The 22413-nt window shown below is 42.1% G+C and overlaps 1 protein-coding gene across 1 annotated transcript; it reads right to left on the reverse strand.

The window, feature by feature from the left end:
• Positions 1-1690: 1690 nt before the first annotated feature.
• Zcchc8 (zinc finger CCHC-type containing 8) lies at positions 1691-21458 on the reverse strand. The gene is made up of 14 exons (XM_055606135.1): positions 21177-21458; positions 19994-20034; positions 17541-17615; positions 16203-16308; positions 15247-15324; positions 11264-11367; positions 11077-11142; positions 10447-10507; positions 9571-9713; positions 8646-8788; positions 7512-7630; positions 5656-5742; positions 4994-5111; positions 1691-3055 (listed from the first exon to the last, which is right to left on the reverse strand). Exons 1-14 carry the CDS (start codon positions 21384-21386, stop codon positions 2283-2285), a joined length of 2124 nt encoding a protein of 707 aa, XP_055462110.1. The 5' UTR covers positions 21387-21458; the 3' UTR covers positions 1691-2282.
• Between the last annotated feature and the right edge of the window lie 955 nt (positions 21459-22413).

Raw genomic sequence — 22413 nt, forward strand, 5'->3', positions numbered from 1 at the left:
TCTCACAGGGAAACCAAACAGCAGATAAGATCTGAAATTCAGGGCTGGAGAAGTAGCTAAGCCTTTAAATTTGTTGCTCTCGAAGAGGACCCAGGTTTGGTTCCCAACACTGATATCAGCTCATAACCCCCTGCATGCAACTGGAGCTCCAGAAGATCCAATGCCATCTTCTGGGCTGCAAGAGCACCTGAGCACACACATGCGCACATATTAATTAAAAAATTTAAAACTAAAATAAAAAAAAATAGCTTGGATACAGAGGTGAAAGATCTAAGTTTATTTACAATTTGGCATCTATGTCTTAGACATTTGTTAAAAAAAAAAAAAAAAGATAATACCTACCCAATAATGTGAAAATGGTGTAATCTATAACTTAACAGGGTTATTTATGGGCTGGATAGTTGTTGAGCTATCTCAATATTCAGAAGATACCAGCTATTGTATTAATAGTTAAAGGAACACTTAACTTTTTCTTTTCTTTTCTGAGGCAGTATCTCATGTAGCCGAAGCTGGTCCTGATCCTTCAGTGTACCTCTCAACTGCTAGGATTTCCAAGCATAAGCCACCAAACAGAGCGATATAATTACTTCTGACTTAGAAATCAGCTAAGTATTTAGTGCTTACCTAGCACACACACAATGCTCTGGGTTGGATCCCTACCAACTGGAAGTGCACACCTTTAATCAGGAATCAGGGAGGTGGAGGCAGGAAGATCGAAGAGGTCGATGTCATTTTCACGATGGTGAGCTCACCCATCAAGTAAGGTGCTTGATGGAGACACATAATGATGGGGGGAGAACATGGAACTCCACACACTGTCTTCTAACCTCTATGCATGCCAAGGAATTGCCCCTACTCTATAAATAAATGTTTCTAAAAAAGAACCATGTCTTTTTGCCTGTAATCCTAGCAGTAGATAGGTAGTATCAAGAAGACTGTGAACAAGACTAGCCTGGGCTACAAAGCAATATCCTACTGCAAAAGAAAAAGAAATGAGAGAGAAAAAATGTTTAATGTTGACAAGACCCCTTATCTTCTCTATGCCTCCCTGACCTCCCTTCCTTGTAACAGGCCTGCTAGAAAGGCTGGAGGTCACAGTATCATGTAAACCCCTCAAGAATGCACTTGAAACTCACAAGTCAGAAAAGATCCAAGTACTTACATTTTCTTCTACTGTGGTGGCCTTATTCATTCTTTCTTGTGATCCTTGACTTTATTGTTTACAAGCAAGTACTCAAGTTCTCAAAAATGTCACCTAAATCCAGACAGAGAGCATTTCACGCCCTCTGTTGGCTATGGAGCAGCATAACACTACGCGAGTATAAAGATCTCCAAGTGTTCCTGAGCCTGACCTGGCAGAGACTTGTTGGTACCCAGAGGACCAGACTCAGCTGCAGCTTGGCACACTACACAGTCACACTCAGTTCATGTCTGTCTAACTATCACCTTATGGATCACATCCACAATATTACCTTGAACAAAGGCTAGCTGACCTCCATGTTTTTCTGAAAATAATTAAACAAATCTGTCTCTATTATTACACAGAAGGCTGGATCCATTTAAAGCAGCCCAAACATCCAGTTTCTTTGCAACCACATAATTTTTGTCCAAGTTTAAAAACCAATTAACTGTGAGTCACATCTACCCAAAGTCTTGGTTCATATGTAAGAAAACTAATTTATTAAACCTCTGTACACGAAGGTGAGCACACCTTTATTGGAAGCATTTTTGAATAATTAAATTACAAAAAGTAAAAGTGTTATTAAAATTCATGCATGAAAATCTTACAAAAATAACCCAAGCAGGATAAAGCTGCTCATCCCTGATTTTTCTCATTTGGTGTTGGAATTGAAATGTGAATTTAAAATTGTTAGAATCTTCTTTTAAAAAGTGATATATTAAGCTTATATATACAGGATAATAGCAAAATGTAGAAAGGGAAAACAATTTACAAAAGACATTTAAAAAAAAAAAAGAACAAACAAAGGAAAACCCTTCCCTCTTGACAGACACTCACAATCCACAAACGCTATACCCCAGACCAACCATCTCTGAACCAGCTCATGTGCACACCCCAGGTTATGGCAAGTGAGAATAAAACAGCACACTCGCATGCCCAGTCCTTCATTGCATAAAACAGGCTTGGGCTGAGATCACAGTTAACCTGTGGGCAGATTCTGGAAGGTGGGAAGGGCAAACGGGAAGTGGCTTCACCTGTCATCACAGTCGGGGGGACAACGCAGAGCTGCAGATCATCGCGCAGCCAGCGCTGCGGCGGGGCCTTACTCAGGAGCCTTTTTGTTTTTCTGCTGATTTCGGGGTGAATTCTTTAACAGGTTTCTTATCCTGAGGTACATTCCAGTGGATTCAGCCATGTTCTCAAATTCAAAGGGTGTTATTCCAAGGGCAAACTTGCTCATGTCAGGTACCGGGCTGTGGATTTTTGAAGCTGTCGGAGGCTGGGTGTCCAGATGAAGGAGCTGCTGGCTGCCTCCATTGCTCATGTCACAGTTTGACACATCACCATTGTCAAGAAGAGCATCTCCAGGGTCCCCCTCTGCAGTGACTTCCTCTTCTTTCTGACAGAGCACTGCTGCCCCGGCCACTGGGCTGGAGGGAGGCTCAGGTCCAGCTGTCTCCACAGTAGCAGTTGGCCCCTGGGGCTCAGCCGGCACTGGCTTTTCCAGGGCCTTTCCTTCTGGGACAGGGAGTTCAAACTCATTTGGACAAGGGGAGGAGGCGACTGAATTCCCAGTTAAAGGTGTGTCCACAGGAACATCGGAGTCACTGTTGCCTCCCTCAGCCTGCTGGAGAGCTGCCCAGATCTGCCTCTGCTGCTCTTCAAGCTCCTCCAGAGTCAGGGCATCCTCATCCATGGCTATGGGTCGGGTCTGGGGTGAGTCGCTGGGAGTCAGTGGTGGGGTGCCCTTAGGGAGTGGAGGAGTGAAGAGAGGTGGAGGTGTTCCCTGTGGCAGCGGAGGAGGTGTGCCAGGAGGCAATGGTGGTTGAAACTGAAACGTTTTGCTGTTTTGAGAACCAGGAGGAACCTCTATATCTGAAATGAGAAAGATGCTCTAGGAGTCATAGCACTTCATACAAATTTATTATTTGAACTTGGGGGTACCTAGAGATAGAATGGCCATAAACAACCATCTTTGAGAAGGCAGAAAAGGGTTGGACATGGTGGCCAATGCCTGTAAATGCTAGCACTCAAATGGCCAGCCTGGGCTACAGTCTCAAAAAAACAGAAAAAGGGAAAACCCATGAACTTTCAGATGCCATCACCATGGCTGGATGTCTTCAGTCCTGAGGAAGCCACGTCAGGGAGAGTGCTCTGGATCTGGGCACTAAGGAATGTGATTCAAATCCTTGGGAGAGCTACCCTGTACTATACATAGTTTCAGATGGAGGAAACATGAGTCATGGAGATATGAAGAGATCCTAGGAAGGTGCTGTCACTGAATGGGCTCCCTGAAGTCCCCTACCATGTCGGTCACCACCTTATTCCAGATCTGCTGACATTGTCAGAAAAAGCAAGCCTCCCTCACTCCTGGATTCATCCTCCTTACATCCATTCTCCAAGCTAGCCAGATACCTCTTTCTAAAACAGCCACCTGATCTTATGAAACAGTTTAATGAGAGCCTTAGGCACCATCCATGCCCTAAAGGATGAAGTCCAGCACTGCTTCATGCCTAGAAGTCTTTTATGATCCAGAATTTCTCAACCTGGCCTGACAGTGCAGATCTGTAATCCAACTACCAAGGATGCTGAGGCAGAAGAACTCTCATGTTCAAGCCCAGCCTAGATATCTTTCTGGTACTGTCCTATAAGGGCAGAAAGGAGGCTGGGGCCGAGCACGGTGGCACACAACTGTAATCCCAACAGTTAGTGAGGCAGAGACAGGTGGACTGCTGTGAGTATGAGGCCAGCCTGGACTACAAATTGAGTCCAGGACAGTCAAGGCTATACAGAGAAACACTGTCACAAAAGAAAAAAAAAAAAAAAGAAAAGAAAAGAGGCTGGGATATAGGTCAGAGGCAGAGCGTCTGCTCAGCACATGCAGCAGTGGCAAAAGGCCTGTTGGCTTTTCCTTGGTTACCTCTACTGTCTAGCTGTTTCTCTGCTGCTGGCCTAATAGGCTGCAAGCCATGCTTCTGTGTGTACATCTCCCACCTCTTCAAGTGCTCCTCCTGCACCTGCTCAACTCTCTGCTAAGGCCTAGAGTTCTCTCCTCAAGATACAATTCAAAGTTGGTATCACTATGTTCTGTAATCAGCTCTGTGGCAGCTATGTCACACTGTTGTTCTCTATGTACCATTCATTGTACATTATATGTTTTAAAATACAGTGACAGTCTGTAATCCCTAAGTGATGGTGAAGTCCTGGTAGAAAAAAAAAAAAAGTTATTATTTTAAGACAGGGTCTCACTTTGTAGACCTGGCTGAATTGGAACTGTCTGTGTAGGACAATCTAGCCTTGAACACATAGAGATCCACCTGTCTCTGCCTCCTAATGCCTCTCTCATTCTCTGTGTAGCTTCCTTAAGTAGGTTCCCTTTCCTCTGTTGGGCCTATCTTATTCTGTCAAGTCTTTCTCTGATTTGTCACTTTTTCTGCCACTCAATTAGACACTTTCAAACATGGGTGCTTCCTTCTACAAACTAACTTTATCTTCATTGTTTAAGATTAAGGGCGTATACCACCACACCTGGACCTATACTTTTCTTTACCTGAAACTTGTTCCATACCAGGTTGGCCTTGAACTCAGATCTGCTTGCCTGTCTCCTAGATTAAAGGCTTTTGTACTCCAGCCAGACTCCTCTACACTCAGACCAAGTGTGGCTTCCAATTTAGGCTTTACCAGTGACAGTGGCAATGCTCTGATAGCTACGGATTGGGAAAGTACGTATGGGGAAGTTCTGATCTTCATACCAAACCTAAGAGCAATCAGACTGATCTTGCTTTCTCAAGGAATCAAAATCACGAAACTTACCTGAGTCAAGCTCCATGTCTGCAGGGGAGGCTGCTGAGCTGCCCTCTTTCCGCTGCTTCTTGGGACTATTAGGGCTGGATTGAGAGGAAGATCGCTTGCTGCTAGACCTCATGCTCAGCTAGTGAGTAACCAACAAGAACACGAGTGAGACAGGGCAGAGAACCTCTAACCCATACTTAAACCAGTCCACAATCAAGCAATAGCTTTTATAATATAAACCAGAAAGAACAGCAAGATACTAATGAACTGTAAAATCTCAGAACCACAAACATTTGCCAACTATGCCCTTAAAATCTATGTACTGGGCTGGAGAGATGGCTCAGCAGTTAAGAGGATTGTCTGCTCTTCCAGAAGTCCTGAGTCTAATTCCCAGCAACCACATGGTGGCTCACAACCATCTATAATGGGATCTCATGCCCTCTTCTGGCATGCAGGTGTACAGTCAGATAAAACATCCACATACATTAAAAAATAAAGAAATAAATAAATCTATGTACTGATGCTAGGAATGGAGTTTAATAGTAGAGGGCTTGCCTAGCACATCTGAGATCCTAGGTTCAGTTCTCAATATCTCTCTCACATACACACACATTCTCTCTCTCTCTCTCTCTCTCTCACACACACACACACACACACACACACACACACACACACACTCTTACCGACTGGATGTTAGAAGTAAGGTAACTGGCAAACACATCCTTCTGCTGACATGCCTGCATTGGTATGGAACCGAACATTCTCCATTCCTATGGTGGAAGACAAAACATTAGTGGATTTGGAAAACATCACCCTTTTGAGATTTTGCTTTTAGCATTCAGGAGGATGAGGCATAAGGGCTGCTGCAAATCCCAGGCCAGATTAAGCAACACAGTAACTTCAATGTTTTTCAGCACTACAGCGGAAGAACCCATTTCAACAACCTCATAAATATCCCCAAATAGAAATGTCCCAATGAAACTTTGTATGCAAACTAGAAAATAGCAATAAAAACTGTAAAACTAGACTTAGGACCCCAGGACTTGGAAGAGGCAGAAGGAACATCACTGAATCAAAACCATCTCAAACAAAAAAACCAAGACCAAAACCTGCCACCACCATCAAAGCAGCTCACTGTTTAGTCTTGAAACATGGATGAAAGCTGCTGACAGACAACAGTGAATGTGAAACAGCTATTCAGCTATTCATACAGCAAGAAATTTACCACAAACAGGAAAAAAAAACCCCCACAGAAAAAGAGATGGAAGCGCTGTATAACAGGTAGTCATATTAAGGGAGAATTTCATTTTTTAAGTAAAATACCTGTACGACTACCTAAAAGACTACTTTAAGAAATTGGTTTCAAAATAGTCTTAATAGTGTTGGGTTGTTTGTTTGTTTGTTTTTGAGGTCTATTATGCAGTGTCCACCGACCTGGAACTCACAGAGATTAAAGGTGTGCGCCATCATACAACATCATACTTCTGGATGCTCTTCTGAGGCTCAGACTCTGATTGAGGTTGCTGCTAGTTTTAGGATTATACTGACTTTGTTTTGTTTTTCGGGACAGGGTTTCTCTGTGTAGCCTTGGCTGGCTGTCCTGGACTTCCTTTATAGATCAAGCTGGCCTTGAATTCAGAGATCTGCCTGCCTCTGCCTCCCGAGTACTGGGAATAAAGGGATGACTTTAAAAAAAAAAAAAGATGTACGTATGTATATATTTTCTGTATATGAGTGCTCTATTTACATGTACACATGCATGCCAGAAAAAGGCATCAGATCCCAGTATAGATAGTTATGAGCCATCATGTGGTTGCTAGGAATTGAACTTAGGACCTCTGGAAGAGAAGCCAGTGTTTTTAACCACTGAATCATCTGTCCAGGCCTGACCAACTAACTTTTGCTTCTTCATTTTGCTTAGGAGGTATCAGAAAAACCCACACCTTTGACACATACAGCTTTACACTTACTATTCTAATTAATAAGAGAAACCAGGGTTGGGATATAGCCCAGTAACAAGTGGCATTAGCACATAAAAGAGGTTCTGAGTTAATTTCCAGGACTGAATGTATGTTAGGGAGGCAGAGGTAGAATCTCTGAGTTAGAGGCCAGCCTGGTCTACAGAGTGAGTTCTAGGACAGCTAGGGCTACACAGAGAGACCCTGTCTAAAAAAACCAAAAAAGTCTTGGGAGGGATGGTTTAGTGCATAAAGAATTGTAGTACAAGCCTGATAACCTGAGTTTGGCTCTTAGCACCCACGTCAGCGCTGCATGCAGCAAAATGTGCTTGCACACTGTAATCCTAACATCGGGGGTGGGGGGGTGGGGATCAGGCCAGTCTGCAACGAGACCTGCCTAACAAATGAAAAGCTGACACCTGTCAGTAAAGCCTCACTTCATTTCGCCTCCTCTTCCCAAGCACTATGATTACAGGTTACACTATGAACTCACTCACTTCTTTATGTAACAAACTGCTACATATATTGATATTTTGAAAATCTTTATCACATTTCAGAAGAAGAATTTAAAATGTACTTACATCTGGAATACCTCTGGGAGTAGATATATTAAACCCTGGATAGTTTACCAATTTTGAGAGATCATAAGTGACATTTTTATTCTGTATTTCTCCAGTTTCTGTTTCCCCATCAGTATCATCTATTGGGGGGGGGGAAAAAGTTAATTTGGCTAGACACCAAACATGTCCCTCCCCACATCAAACCACACAAGGAAAGTGCTGAAATACTATAATGGAATTAGTCTGAGAATGTCTACTTGTCATTTTCCTGAACCATCATAAATTTAAATAGGCTCTGGGCAGGGCAACCTATGACCCCAACATTTAGGAGGCTGAGGCAGGACTTCAAGGTCAGCTTTAACTCACGGCAAGTTCCAGGCCAGTCTGGGATATAGATTCTGTCTCAAAACAACAACAACAACAGAAGATTTAGCTGGGTAGTGGTGGCAGATGCCTTTAATTCTAGCACTTGGAAGGCAGAGACAGGTGAGTTCCAAGCAGGCCTGGTCTATAGAGTGAGTTCTAGGACAGCCAGGGCTACACAGAGAAACCCAAACTAGGGCTGGAGAGATGGCTCAGTGGTTGCTTTCCCAGAGGTTCTGAGTTCAATTCCCAGCAACCACATGGTGGCTCACAACCATCTATACTGGAATCTGATGCCCTCTTCTGGCATGTGGGAGTATATGCAGGCAGAGCATCACATGTTAAATAAATAAATAAAATCTTAGAATAATTTAACAGCCCTGGCTATCCTGGAATTTTCTGGTTGTTTTTTCTTTCTGTTGTTGTTTTGTTTTTTTGTTTTTTGTTTTTTACCCTGAGACAGGGTTTCTCTGTGTAACTTCGGCTGTCTTAAATTCACTTTGTAGACCAGGCTGGCCTTAAGCTCACAGAGATCTGCCTGCCTCTATCTCCGGAGTGCTGAAATTAAAGGTGTGCACCACCACGCCCAGCTTATGGCTAATAGTCTTTTTTCATGTGTATTGCATGCACATCAGGGAATTGAACCCAGATCCTCTGGAAGAGCAGTGATCTGAACGGCTGAGCCATCTCTCCCATCCCTGATTAATAATCTTAATTAACATGGAGAGAGAGAGAGAGAGAGAGAGAAAATAAAAGACCCGTAAGTGACTTCTCTATGCAAACATACAGTACCATTTCCATCATAGAGTGCAAGCCCCGAATTCTCCAATTCAGCCTCCTTGAGCCAGCCTGGTGGGTAGCCCAGCTGGCGCATGCGGTAGATGAAAGGGGGAAGACTCTTGTCTGTCACACCCAATGCATCTTGAAGTTCCTCACTAAGTAAAAATAAAGGGGAGAAAAGAGGGTGAATCCCAATTTGCATGAAAACACGATTCTGGCATCTTTCTTTTTAAAAAGATTTATTATCATTTTTATATGTCTGAGTGTTTATGCCTATATGCATGCCCATTCCACACGTGTACACCTGGTGCCCATAAGAGGGCATAAGAGGCCATCAGATCCCTGGGAACTGGAGTTACAAATAGAGTTCTGAGTCATCCTGTGGGCACTAGGAATCAAACCTGGCCCTCCGAAAGAGCAGCCAGCGCTCTTAACTTCCAAGCCTTCTCTCCAAATCCAGATTTTTCTTAAGACAGGGCTCCCATTCTGTAGCCCAGGCTCACTTAGAATTTATGAGGATTGTCCTGCTTCAGACTTCCAGCTGCTGGGATCACAAGCATGGGCTACCATGTCTAGCTAAAACATGTCTGTCCCATAATATATAGCATCAAGTATGACACGTATCAAGCCTTTGATAAGTAGGTTTGAATGAATGGATGCATTCTGTACAGACTTATTACACAGGCTTATATTCTTTGTCTTTTGCTTTGTTTTGTTTTTTGAGACTGGGTTTCTCTGTGTAGCCTTGGCTGTCCTGGACTTTGTAGACCAGGCTGGCCCTGAACTCACAGATATCCGCCTGCCTCTGCCTCCCAGGGTGCTGGGATTAAATGTACACACCTGGCTCATGTTTATATTCTTGTAATCCCCAGAAGAGTCAGCATGTTCCAAATAATGAGAAAATAAAAATGATACCCCATGGTAAAACAATAGGTACCTAATAACTCCTGGCTTGAATCTTCCAAACCTCTCTTCTACTTCTTCTGCATGATAGCGCTGCTGAAAACTCTGACTGTTTACCTCACCACAGGCATCCATATACTCTTTTCTCTTTTCACTTATTCGAGCAGCATTCCGAGGCTAAATCATAATAATGTTTGAAAAGAATGGTATCAAGCAATTTAGAAATAGCTCAGAAATTTACTAAGAATACTCACTTTTTGAAATGTAAAGCATAAAATAGACTATTCTAGTTTTAATGTATATTATACACATAAAAGTGTTCAGACATTTTTGAAAAGCAAGCAAGAAAAAAGTCACTTTAATTTTTTTTTTTAAATTTTAGTGTTATCAAAACCTAAATTTAACTTAGTTTTTTTGTTTGTTTCTCAAGACAGGGTTTCTCTGTGTAGCCCTGGCTGTTCTGGAACTTACTTTGTAAAGCAAGCTAGCCTCAAACTCAAGAGATTCAGCTGGCTCTGCCTCCCTAGTACTGCGATTAAAGGCATGTACCACTACCTCCCAGCTCTAACCTTTTTTTTTTTTTTTTTCCCTCCCCTAAGAGCTGAGGACTGAACCCAGGGCCTTATGCGTGCTAGGCAAGCACTCTACCACTGAAGTAAATCCTCAACCCTAACTTTAACTTTTTAAAATATACTACCCAAAAATTAACTCATACTTCATTTACCTCAAATACAGAACATTATGCTATTTTCTTGAAAAATTTCAATATCTTAAATGTAAGCAGGAATTTGAAAAGATTAAAGCACAAATGAATGTAGCACAGGAATTTCATGCATATTAATCAGAGCCACATACAGATAACATATCCACCAGCTACTGTTCACAGACATTCTGCTCATGAGAGATTTACCATTGGGCACTCCTTCATCTGATGCTCTTCAGAACCACAGTTGAAACAGTGAGGCTTTGGCCTATCAGAACACAAAACAAGAGAAATCCAAAGATTTTCATGATGTACATGGTAACAGAAAAACAAATCAATACATTCTAATGGCATCGGAGTGCCAGAGAAGTAGAAGATGGGGTGCACAGTATCTGCAACTGTTGAGCACAGCGATGTGTCTTGTACTCAAGTTACATAAGCAGCACTTGTAGTCCTTTAACCAAGAACCAGCCCGCTCCGCTCCACATTGGTATGCTACCTCTCGGCTTTTTTCAGTGATTAGTAACAGAAGAATCAAAGCAAACAGAGCATCACTTCCTTCAGGTAACATGGGAAGAAGGCAGATGGTTCTGAGACTGTAACCATACTGCCAGCCATAGTAACTTCTCTCCACCCTCCCAGGCAGCAGGCCTGAATTCCAAGAAATGGTTGATCAATTTAAACATTCAACATTTATCTTGAGATAGCAGGATTCTAGCTCCATGTGAAATTTATATCAAACCAGCAACAAAGAATATTAACTTTAAGAGTTGATAAGAGTTTATAGTTCTAGTATTAGGAAACAAAGAGTAAAACAAGACAACGCCCCACACAAACCTTTTTGCCTTTACTTGCATTTCTTGCCCTTCTAGAGAAACAATGTGGCTGAAGACTTGCTGGTACCTTTAGTGAATTTTATTAAGGAATAGTTATCATAGTCTGCAAAATTTGGTAAGCTTTTTTTTTTTAAAGGTGAACTTAGTGGCAAGATGCATAAAAGATCTTCATTCACTATGTAGGATACTTGGGTATTTCCCATCCTTCCGTAAGCTGAGGGTTTTCATTTAGTAGCGGTTGCCCCAATTTATCAAGGCAAAAATTAGTAAAATACAGGACACTTCCTACAACCTGCAGAAAACAAGTCAAAAAATATCGCTATTTAAGCAGAAAAAAAAAAAAACATTAAGTAACGTAAATCTATGATAACGTAAGTCTATGATAACGTAAGTCTATGATTACCCATTAACAGACTGACTCTGGCTGAGAAATAAAGCCCTAAACAGGAGCTAGACTGACGTGCAAATAAAGTGACACAGGTACCATCAGTACTACAAACCATGCTGTCTCAAACAAAAGCCTGACTCTCCCAGATCCCTCCACACCTCATATTTGCAGCAAGACCATCGTAGCCTGCATTTGGTTTCTGGTTCCTTGGTTCCCATTTACTTTGTCTACTACCAAGTTTTTGCAGCCATTTCATACAGACAGGTTGAAAATACAATACAAGGAATAGTCATGCCCCCTGAACCTAGACTGAATAAATAGTAGGTCTGAATTTTTCTGTGCATGACTCTTCATGTATACATGCACACACACACCAACTTTTACTTAGCTACTTAAGCTAGCTGCAGACAGAGTGACAATTAAGAACATTTTCCTATGAACCAGTAGTAATTTCCTAGTATCACTTACATCAATTCTACATTCAAGTTTCTCTACCTCCAAAATGCTCTCTTCCCGCCCCCCGCCCCCGCCCGAAACAGAGTTTCTCTGTGTAGAGAACTCTCTCTATAGACCAGGCTGGCTTCAAACTCAGAGATCCACTTGCCTCTGCCTCCTCTGAGATTAAAGGCATGTGCCACCACGCCTGGCTCTTCAAACTGTTTTGTATAGTGTTACCCCAATCCAGGATTTAATTAAGGTTCACCTGTTGGATCTTTTTCAGTCTCCACTATCAACAACCCCCTCTCCAGAACACTTCCAGCACCACTTCATTCCATCACTACACTAGCTGTTTGACAAAGAAGCTAAGGAAGGACTCAGCAGCTTAATCCCTTGAGCAACTGTTAATCTTCATCTCTCAACCTATCAGCAAGTGGTGACATAACTGATTCTTTCTTCCAGAAACATTTTCCATCCTTAGAGGCTTTCAGGATGCTACTCCCAGTTCCGCTTTACAGATGAAACTTTTTGCCCCCTAGGTCCCTCTTATCTCTCCACCGCCTGTGGATTAGCATGCTATATGGGTGGTCTGTCCACTCTCACTTCCCCAGGTAATTTACCTAGATCTAGGGTCTAAGATAGAATTTCTATGCTGATGAACCCCACAAAAGAGTTCTGATCCCTTAGCTCCAGTTTTTTTATATTCAAATGCCAACATGACACCTCTTTCTGGACATATAAGGTATCTCAAACTCATCTATTTAAAATGGCACTGGAAGCTGGGTATGGTGACATCTGCCTGTAATCCCAGCACTTGAGGCTGAGACAGGAGGACCACAGTTCAAGGCCAGCTTGGGATACACACCTTGACCCTGTCTTAAATCCCCCCCCCCAAAAAAAAAAGAACCAATTCCCAGCCCTCTCCATACCTGCTGCCCCTCTACACACCTCCCTCTTTCCTTGGCCAAGGCTTGAGTTCTTCTGACTATTCTCTCATGGGTTCTCCTACCATGAACACATTTGATTGGCTTTATTACAAGTATATCCAAGACCATGCTAGTCTGTGACTGCTTTCTCTTGCTTGAGGTCAACACAATAGCCTTCTGACTGACTCAGGTCTAGTTCTTCCTACTAAGACATGGCACACTGTGTTTTTGCCTATGACCCTTAAGTGGCTCTGAAGTCTTCATTGAGGATGTAAGTGCCTCTGTCACTTAGTGGTGAACCACTGAGCTTCCCATGTGCTTCCTCCTCAGTAAAATGTTAAGAACAGCACCTCCAGAAGCATCACTTCAACAGCGCCCAAGTGATCTCCCAGTACTTGCTGTGCAGAAAAAACATCTGAATGCTGGCTGCTGCTGGCATCTACTTCCCTTTCCTATTTACTGAGCCCTCTTCACTCATGTAATGTAAGAGTACAGTCTTACATTTTCCTTCAATTCACCCAGACCTTAGCCCTTACAGGCACTCACCAACAACTCACTGGACAATGCCCCTCTCCACAGCTACTGCATCACTCCTCTCCCAGGCACCCCAGTTGTTCTGGGTATTGCGTTTAGAGCCTTCTACATGCTGGGGTAAGTGCTCCAGCACTAAACTGCAGCCCCTGACACTTCTTTACTTATTTTGAGGAAGAATTTCACTAAGCTACCTACGCTGCCTATGAATGTAGCCTAGGTTGCCCATGAGTGTAGCTCAGGCAGGTCTTAAACTTTCAACTTTCAAGCCCCAGCCTCTCATGTAGCTAGGACAGATGGACAGACAGACATGCACACACACTCCCTCACTGGGGAACTGAACCCAGGGCCTCACACAATAGGCAAGTATAACTTGACCTATATCCCCAACCTTACTTTTCTTAGGAGCTCAACCTTCACCCACTGAAATACTCATTAAACAAGAGCTGATCCTGACACTCTCTTTTCATTGCTGTCTCTGAAACCTCTCAGATTCTGGCACAAAACAGCATTCAGTAAACACCAGTATTGTCTAAAGGACTAAAGTGATAACTATAAAACTCTCATTCTAGACAAGCATTACTTTAATTCCATAGCCTTTGAGATGGAAGAGAAATGCAAGTTACCTAGTTGAATTTAAAAAAAAAAAAAAAAAACCTTATTCGGGCAGTGGTGGCACACATCTTTAATTCTAGCACTCCAGAAACAGAGGCAGGTGGATCTCTGAGTTCAAGACCAGCCTGGTCTACAAAAGAGTGAGTTCCAGAACATCCAAGGCTACACAGAGAAACCCTGTCTTGAAAACAAAACAAAACAAACCTTAGAGCTAAATGTGGCTAACCCCTGCAAATTTAGCACTTCAAAGGCCAACGCAGGAGAACGGAACGGCTCTGAGTCTGAGGATAGCCTGGACTAGAGTGAGTCTTGTCTCATAGAACAAATAAAACAATTTGCACTGGTAAGATGGCTCGGATGCTAAGCCTGACAACTGGAATACATAATCAGGAGCCACAGGCTAGAAGGGCAAGAACCAAGTCCAGAAAACAGTCCTCTGACACCTTCACAAACGCACCACAGCACACACACGTGTGCACCCACACCCACAGGTATGTTTAATAATTAAAAGAAGAACCAAATCATAGACAAAAAAAAAAAAAAAAAAAAAAAAAAAAAAAAAAAAAAAAAAAAAAAACACAACAAAAAAAAAAAAAAAAAAAAAAAAAAAAAAAAAAAAAAAAACCAACAACAAAAACAACAAAAAAAAAACAAGAAATAGAAACCCTATTTTTTTGTTATTGTTTTGTTTTTTCGAGACAGGATTTCTCTGTGTAGCCCTGGCTGTCCTGGACTACCTTTGTAGACCAGGCTGGCCTCAAACACACAGTAAATCGCCTGTCTCTGCCTCCTAAATGCTGGGATTACAGATGTGCACCACCACACCCAGCTCCTAATTTTTACTTCACTCAAGTAACATGGACTTTTTTTTCTTCTCTGATGCTAATTTCTGATTTTTGTTTTTTCTTCTTCAGGTTTCTTCATGTCCTTGAACCCAGAGATCTGACTGTCTCTCTTCCCAAGGGGTGGGATCAAAGGCATGCCATACCACCACCAGGCTTTTAGTCAAAAATTTAAAAGATAAACACAAAGAGGTAGGTCAGAACCAACACCAACTTTTGCAAATGAGCTATTTTGTGTCCTCACAACAGAGCGCAAGTCACTAAGCAGCAGATATTTAGAGGGTGACACCCACACTAATGTTTATTACAAAAGAATGCTGTGATCACAGGAAGTCATGTGACTGACTATACCACCTTATCATTAAGCCACCCACCTGATAAAACACAGGAACACACACCTGCAGAATTAAAAATAAAGAGTCCAAACTTACACTAAAAGCTTCCTTGTTGTTTTTAATGGTACATGATTCTTCCACTTTATGGTCCTCTTCCAATATAACACTGGATGGCTAAGATCAAGATACATGCATTACAAACAGCCACAAGAGGAATACCTTTTGACTTTCAAACATTAGGAACCCCAGCACCCTTTCTTCACTTAATAACACACATAAAGAAGACCTCTTGCCATAATTAGAGTTTAGATGCCAAGGCAGGGTTATCTGCTAACTATCTAGTGCTTCAAATAGCAAGGCAGATTTGACAACAAATAGCCCCAGAAGGACCAAAAAAAAAAAAGAAGGGTAATTTAACATTACTAGTTAATACTGATAACCTCACAGACCTCAAATCATTACAAAATTCTGAAATGTTCACTGGATCAAAAATAATGTTAGGGGCTGGAATGATAACATAGCAGTTAAGAGCACTGACTACTCTTCCAGAGGACCCGGATTCAGTTCTCAGTATCCACATAGCAGCTCACAACTGTCTGTAACTCTGGCTCCAGGGGAATCTAACACACTCACAGACACACATTCAGGAAAAAAATACAAGGGGGCTGGAAAGATAGCTCAGCAGTTAAGAGCACTGGCTGCTCTTCCAGAGGTCCTGAGTTCAATTCCCAGCAACCACATGGTGGCTCACAACCATCTGTAATGGAATCTAATGCCTTCTTCTAGTGTGCCTAAAGACAGAGCACTTGTGTACATAAAATCAATTAATAATAATAATAAAAAAAAAAAAAAAAAAAAAACCGCACTAAATCCAGGCAGGACAGCAGAGCAGCACCAATCCCAGCCAGGTGGCAGTGCTGGTCAGACTCTGGAGAAGGATGCCAGCACACAATCTTCACCATTTTGGTTTTGACTCAAGGATATTTCTAGTGTAATAGCAGCTGGCAGCAAAAAGCATACCCATTTAGCACCAAGCCTCAAGTTTAAAATACCTGTGGTAAAAGGCTGAAGGAAGTCTTTTCCACATCATTTTTTTGCTGTTCCTCAAATCGTTTTACTAAATTTGATACAAACTCCTCTATTTCTTGGTGGTATTGCCTGTAGGAGAGGGCAAAATGGTTAAACCTAGACAGAGTGAAACATTAGCCGAGCAAAGTCCTTTGCATTAGTTTAAAAAGTCATTACTCAATTTTGTTTTTGTTTTTCATGTGTGTCACATTCACTAATGTGACTCTGTAACTCAGAATGCTACTTCTTAGAAGCACTGTGTATCACAGCACCGGTAGCAGTGTGATTCTGATACTCTGTAGGTGTCTGGCATAGAACCTCAGTCAAAGAGTTATGAGAATAAGTAGATTTTATTTATACATTTCATATTTTTGTTTGTTTGCTTTTTTGTTTTGGCTTTTCAAGGCAGGATTCCTCTGTGTAGCTCTGTATATCACATACATAATTTTTTTTTAATAGGTATGTTGTAAAAATAAAGAGTGTTGGGCTATCTAATGTTTATTATTAGTCCTATGATTATCACAGCAGTATTATCTAACCCGCTATCACAAATAACAAGACAGACACCTGTTAGATTTTATAATGGCCTTATTTACTGTGGGCCAGGCAGATATACCTAATTACACTGTCTGAATCACTTCACCATCCACCTCACAGCCCCCCTCCAATGCCATCCTCCTTAACCATCCTATCTTCCATCCATAATCTTATAAATATTTGCTTTTATTCTTCATAGGTGCTACATGCAAATGGCTCAAAAAACAAAACAAAAAGCCTGCCATAGTGGTGCATGCCTGTAATCTCAGCACCCAGTAGGCAGAGGTGCAAATTTCAGGCCAGCCAGGGCTACAAAGAGAAGTCCCTATCCCAGGAAACTAAAAACAAAATCCACTAAGAGAGTTACATAATGAAAAGCTCCATTCCTACATATCCTCCTCCTAGACTTTCAATGCATATAAAAGAAAATGCCCATTTCACATGAAAACTAGAAACAGACAAACAGAACAGAACAAAATCAATCAATCAATCAATCAATCAATCAATCAATCAATAAGGCTGGAGAGATGGCTCAGTGGTTACACTGGTTGCTCTTCCAGAGAATCAGGGTTCAATTCCCAATACACAAATAGCTAAGTACAACTGGCCTCCACAGGCACCAGGCATGCATGTAATGCTCAGACATACTTGCGGGTAAAGCAACCAAATAAATTTAAAAGAGAGAGAGAGAATAAAGATGATACAAATATACAAATAGTATATTTACAGAATTCAGTTTCATAAAACACACGAACTCTTATTTAAGAAACAGAAAAACTACTTACTTTGAAATAGCATTGTTCATAAACAGAATTTGTAATAATGGTCCGTCTATCTTAGTATTGCTCACCAGTATGCCACTAAAACGAAAGTTAAACATAATCTTAGAAGACATTAAAGTACATACATAGCTCGTATAAGCAAGTGAGTTTTGTGATAACAATTATTCTTTGCTGAGACAAGATCTTAGTAACGCTAGCCTATGTCATGCCTGAGGTTATCCTCCTTCAGCCTCTCCAGTCCTGTGATCACAGGTCACACTACCACAACCAGCTAACTTTTGTAACTCTTGCTTTGTTTTGCTTTCGGTTTTTGAGATAGGGTCTCTTTGTGTAGAATTGGCTGACTTGGACTCACTTTGTAGACCAGGCGGGCCTCGAACTCAAAGAGATCCTCCAGCCTCTGCTTCCCAAAGATGGGTTTCTCTCAGAATCTGACGACTGGCTGGATCTCCCCCAACCTCTTGCAGCACTGGGATTACAGATGTCAATTTTGGTGCCATTTTACAGAGCTGCTGGGGACCCTAAACTCAGGTTCTCTTGCTCACACAGCAAACACTTCTGGCTATCTCCTCAAGCCTAGAAAGTATCTGTCTGTATCTCTTGTCTCTTTCTTTGAGACAGGGTCTCACTGTGTAGCCCCAAAACTCACAGTGTACATCAGGCTTGGATTTCAACCCACAGGGATCTTACTGCCTTTGTTCCCAAGTGGTCATCAACAGCCAGCACCACCATGTCTGGCCCAGAAATCATCTCAACATTTAAAAAAAAGGTTTCACAAACCATACGTTAATTTTTTGGTTTTTAACAAAGTTTCTCTAACTAGTTTCTAGTTTCCTTACAAATCAGGGGACAAGGGAAGAGGATAAGCAAGCAAGTTGTACTATACCTCTAAATGTTTCCAAGTAATTTGGTTTTAAGTATAAAGGAAAAGTAAAACACTGAATGAATTCTTACTTCATTTTATTACAGACTCCTGGAGGCCAACGCACACTGCTTTAACTATTACAGTTCAAGAGTCACAAAACTTAGGAATTATAGGCAGCACTGCTCTTCTCAGTATAAGACCAGTAAGGGCCAGAGTGAGTTCTGGTGTAAGGCCTGAACTACTATCATGAGTGACATCAGTAGACAGCTTGCATGCCTGTCACACCAAGATATAGGAGGCAGAGACAGAAGGCTCAAAAGTTCACGACTGTCACAGCTACACAATGAGTTCCACCTCAAAGTTCAGTCATGACCTAACAGTACACAGACAAACAGAAGCACAGGGAAACATCCCAATTTCAAAGCCTGAGCACAGTTCAACTGGAATCTTATCTGTAATGTCAGCACTTGGAAAGTTAAGGCAGGAGGCATACCACAAGTCTAAGAGCAGCCTGGGATACACAGACAAAAAAGGAAGGAAGGAAGGGATGGGGAAAAGGAGCAGAAAAAAAAGAAAGAACCAACTGTTCTATATAATTTAGTTCTTTAGGCCTGGATGGTGACACATGTTTTTAATCTCAGCACTCAAAAGAGGCACCTGGGTTCAAGACCAGCCTGGTATATATAAAGTGAGTTCCAAGCCAGCCAAGGCTACAAAGTAAAACCCTGACTCAAAAATAAAATAATTTAATTTAGTGACTTGTTAAATTCACATCCAGATGCCAGCATTTAGTATGTCTGTTATGCCCAATGACTGAATACACGCTTACATTCTGTACTTTCTCAAAAGCGCGTTACTTTTTCTAAAGTGTTGTGCCTTGCCAGAGTTGCCAGCACCAGGTGTAATTCCAGGCCTGAAGGGAGGCAGGAGTTCAAGGTCATCCTCAGCTACAATGTAAGCTGGCCCCACCTTAAGCTACAATGAATTGTCTCAACAAAACAAAACTAAAACGCTATACCTTGCCCTGCTTGTATTTATAAGGTACTTTAATTGTGTAAACAATGCTAGTATGGTCGCTTGTATCTGTAATACCAGCCCTTTCAAGGCTGAGGAACAAGAACCAATGCGTTTAAGGTCAATCTAAATTATAAAATAAATTCTAAGCTAGTTTTGGTTATGAGATGAAACACTGCCTCAGTAAACCAAACCCTGCACAAAAAAACAAAACCAACCAACCACCATCAATAAAAGTAACAGTAATAATAATAATAATAGCTGTGACTACCTAAAGTAACTGTAGACTTATTTTATCCTTCCAGAAATGTAAATAGCTGGTTTTAACTTGCTTCGCTGAACAGTCAAGCAAAATTTTCTGGATTCAGGAAAGAGACCCTTAAGACTGTTTAAATATTTGGCCGATTTACAAGAATTACTTTAAACTCATAAGTCAACAATAAAGAACCATTACTGAATTCTTCATAGTATTCCGAATAAATGATATCAAAATCCCACAACCTTTTTACAAAGACGCTGTGATTAACGACATGTGAACAGTAATGGGCATCTCAGGTGTAATTTCAAGATCTCATACCTGGGTCTTGTCAGAATGTTCAATTTTCTTTTAAGTTCTTGATGTTATTACTGGTTAAGGAATATCAGTCCTCAGGAAACACAGTTATGCAGGACAATAAAATTCAAACACTAAAACTCTTGCTTTTGTTTTCCAAATGTTATAAATTTAAAGTAAAAACCTGTAAGTATTTTGTGGGAAACACTGAGTATATGTTTGCTGGGGGACAGGACAATGGACCGAAATGCAGTTTTAACTCCTTTGAACATATATTCTAAGACGTGAAAAAATTAATCTTTTTTATTAATGAGATCATGGTGTTCCTGGAACAAGTTGCAGCCAATGTAGCAAAATGTTAAGGAGACTATGAGATGGCATCTACGGATATGAAATACACAATCCTTTCAACTCTGTACTGTTTTATAAATTTTCTTAATAAAAGGTCACAATAGTATCATGAAAAAATCAGACTTCAAAAGTTGATATATCAAGCACTCTCGATACGTTTTAAATGGAAAGTTACAAAAGATTAAAAAAAATAAATGGAAAGTTAACCGAACCAAAACTATTTGTACACTCAGATTCAATAAAGACCGGAAATCAACATACTAGCAAATCCAGAAACTCTGTAATCAAGTTAATTAAGTCAAGGGGAAATTTGGCGCGTTTTCCCCAGAGCACTGCAATGCAAAGCTAGCTCCAAAAAATTTAAAACCACCTCGCCAATTAGCCGTTTCCCTTTGCATGCTAACTATTTAAGGCCCCCGATTCTGCATAACAGTGGGCACTCTTAGCGTTTGCACGTCTGCAAATATCCCAATTCCGGGGCTACGATCCCCGCATCTTCAAACGTAAAACTACACCACGACTGTCTCAACTTGAGCTTGGCTGCAAAGAAAGAAAAACCGGGTGACCGCAGAGGGAGGGAGACAGGTGTTTGCAAGGCGACAGTTAAGGGTCTGCAGTGACCCCCTTTGAGCTGGGGGCCAGGCTGGTCTATACAGAAGGATGCTCACGGGGAGGTGCTGGCGCGCAGGCCGCGCAGCAGCGAGTGCAGCGGGACGGAGACTTCCTCCCGCCAGCCCGCCGAGCGGCGGGAGAAATGACTTAGAATGCTGGTCCTCTTGGAATTTCCGCCGCGCCCGCGCCGGCGGCCACAGAGACCCCAAGTCCCAGGTGACAGGGCCCAACGAGCCGGAAGGATATTCTCGGCGCGGAGCTGCTCGATGGTCTCCTCGCAGCGCCGAAGCTGCTCCTGCAGCTCCGCGTCGCCCACCCCATTCTCGTCGTCGTCGTCCTCTTCCTCCGCGTCGTCGTCCTTGAAGCGGGTGTGAACGGGCTTCGGGGTTGACTCCTCTTGAGGGTCAAACGCCTCAAATAGCTCCAGGTCGCCAAAATCCACACCGGCCGCCATTTTGGGTTGTGGGAAAGATTCGAGGGCAGGGGGCGAAGGTTGTAGGGCGGCACCGCTCTCCTTGGAGGTTGATTCTCCACACGCAGGCCTCCAAAGCCGCTCTAGAGGCGGGACCTGGCCTGAGACTACAACTCCCAGAACGCCAAGCCCTCCCTCAAACCTCCTTCCGACTGGGTCTAGGAGCGTGGCATCCTGGGATATGTGGTTTCTAAGCGACTGGACTCATTGTTTGCATTGCACACTGGGATTGATTTTTTTGAACTGGTTCCGAACGAGTTAAAATAATATGGATTGTCCCGTTAGGTGTCCAAGCTGAAGACTCAGAGCCGGACACATGGCTTATGACAAATTGTGGTGCGTTTGCCCAACGTCAAAAGGAGAAAACAGAAGCCCAAGCGGTGGTGGCGCACGTTTTTAAGCGCTTGGGAGGCATGAGGCAGGCAGATCGCATCGTGGTCTATATCGCCAGGACTGTTGGTGTACACAGAGAAACCCTGTCTTGAAAAATCAGAGAAAGAGAGAAAAAAAAAATTCAGGAAAAGAAGGAGGGGAGGAGGGGTGAGAGACAGAGACGGAACAGGAACTCTAGCTTTGCCGCAGATATTTATGCTCTTAGATACAAGCCACTTTAGTTTATTCCATTTTAAAAGAATGTAAAAATGGGTCATTACACTGTTTTATATTTCTCTAATGAGGTTTTTTTGTGGGTTAATCATTCGTTCATTCAACATATATTAACTGTCTTTAATGTGTCTAGGGCCAGAGTAATATATCTGCCCTCATGTACTCAGACATCAGGGGGGAAAAAAATAGAAAGCACCCTAATTATGTTTCTGCTTTCCTGTCACGCTAGGCTTGGATGTATATTCGTCATCACGCATTAAAACACAGGAAATTATAACGTGTAACAAACGATATGGTCAGTCTGGTTATGGCGGCATATTTAGATACAGGAATCCAAGGCTATCTTCAGAGATGGTATTTGTGGTGATGGTATTTGAGCCTGAAATACATGAAAAGTCGTGTC

Source organism: Psammomys obesus, unplaced genomic scaffold (assembly GCF_907164565.1).
Source record: "Psammomys obesus unplaced genomic scaffold, mPsaObe1.curated_primary_1811, whole genome shotgun sequence".
Lineage (NCBI taxonomy): Eukaryota > Metazoa > Chordata > Mammalia > Rodentia > Muridae > Psammomys > Psammomys obesus.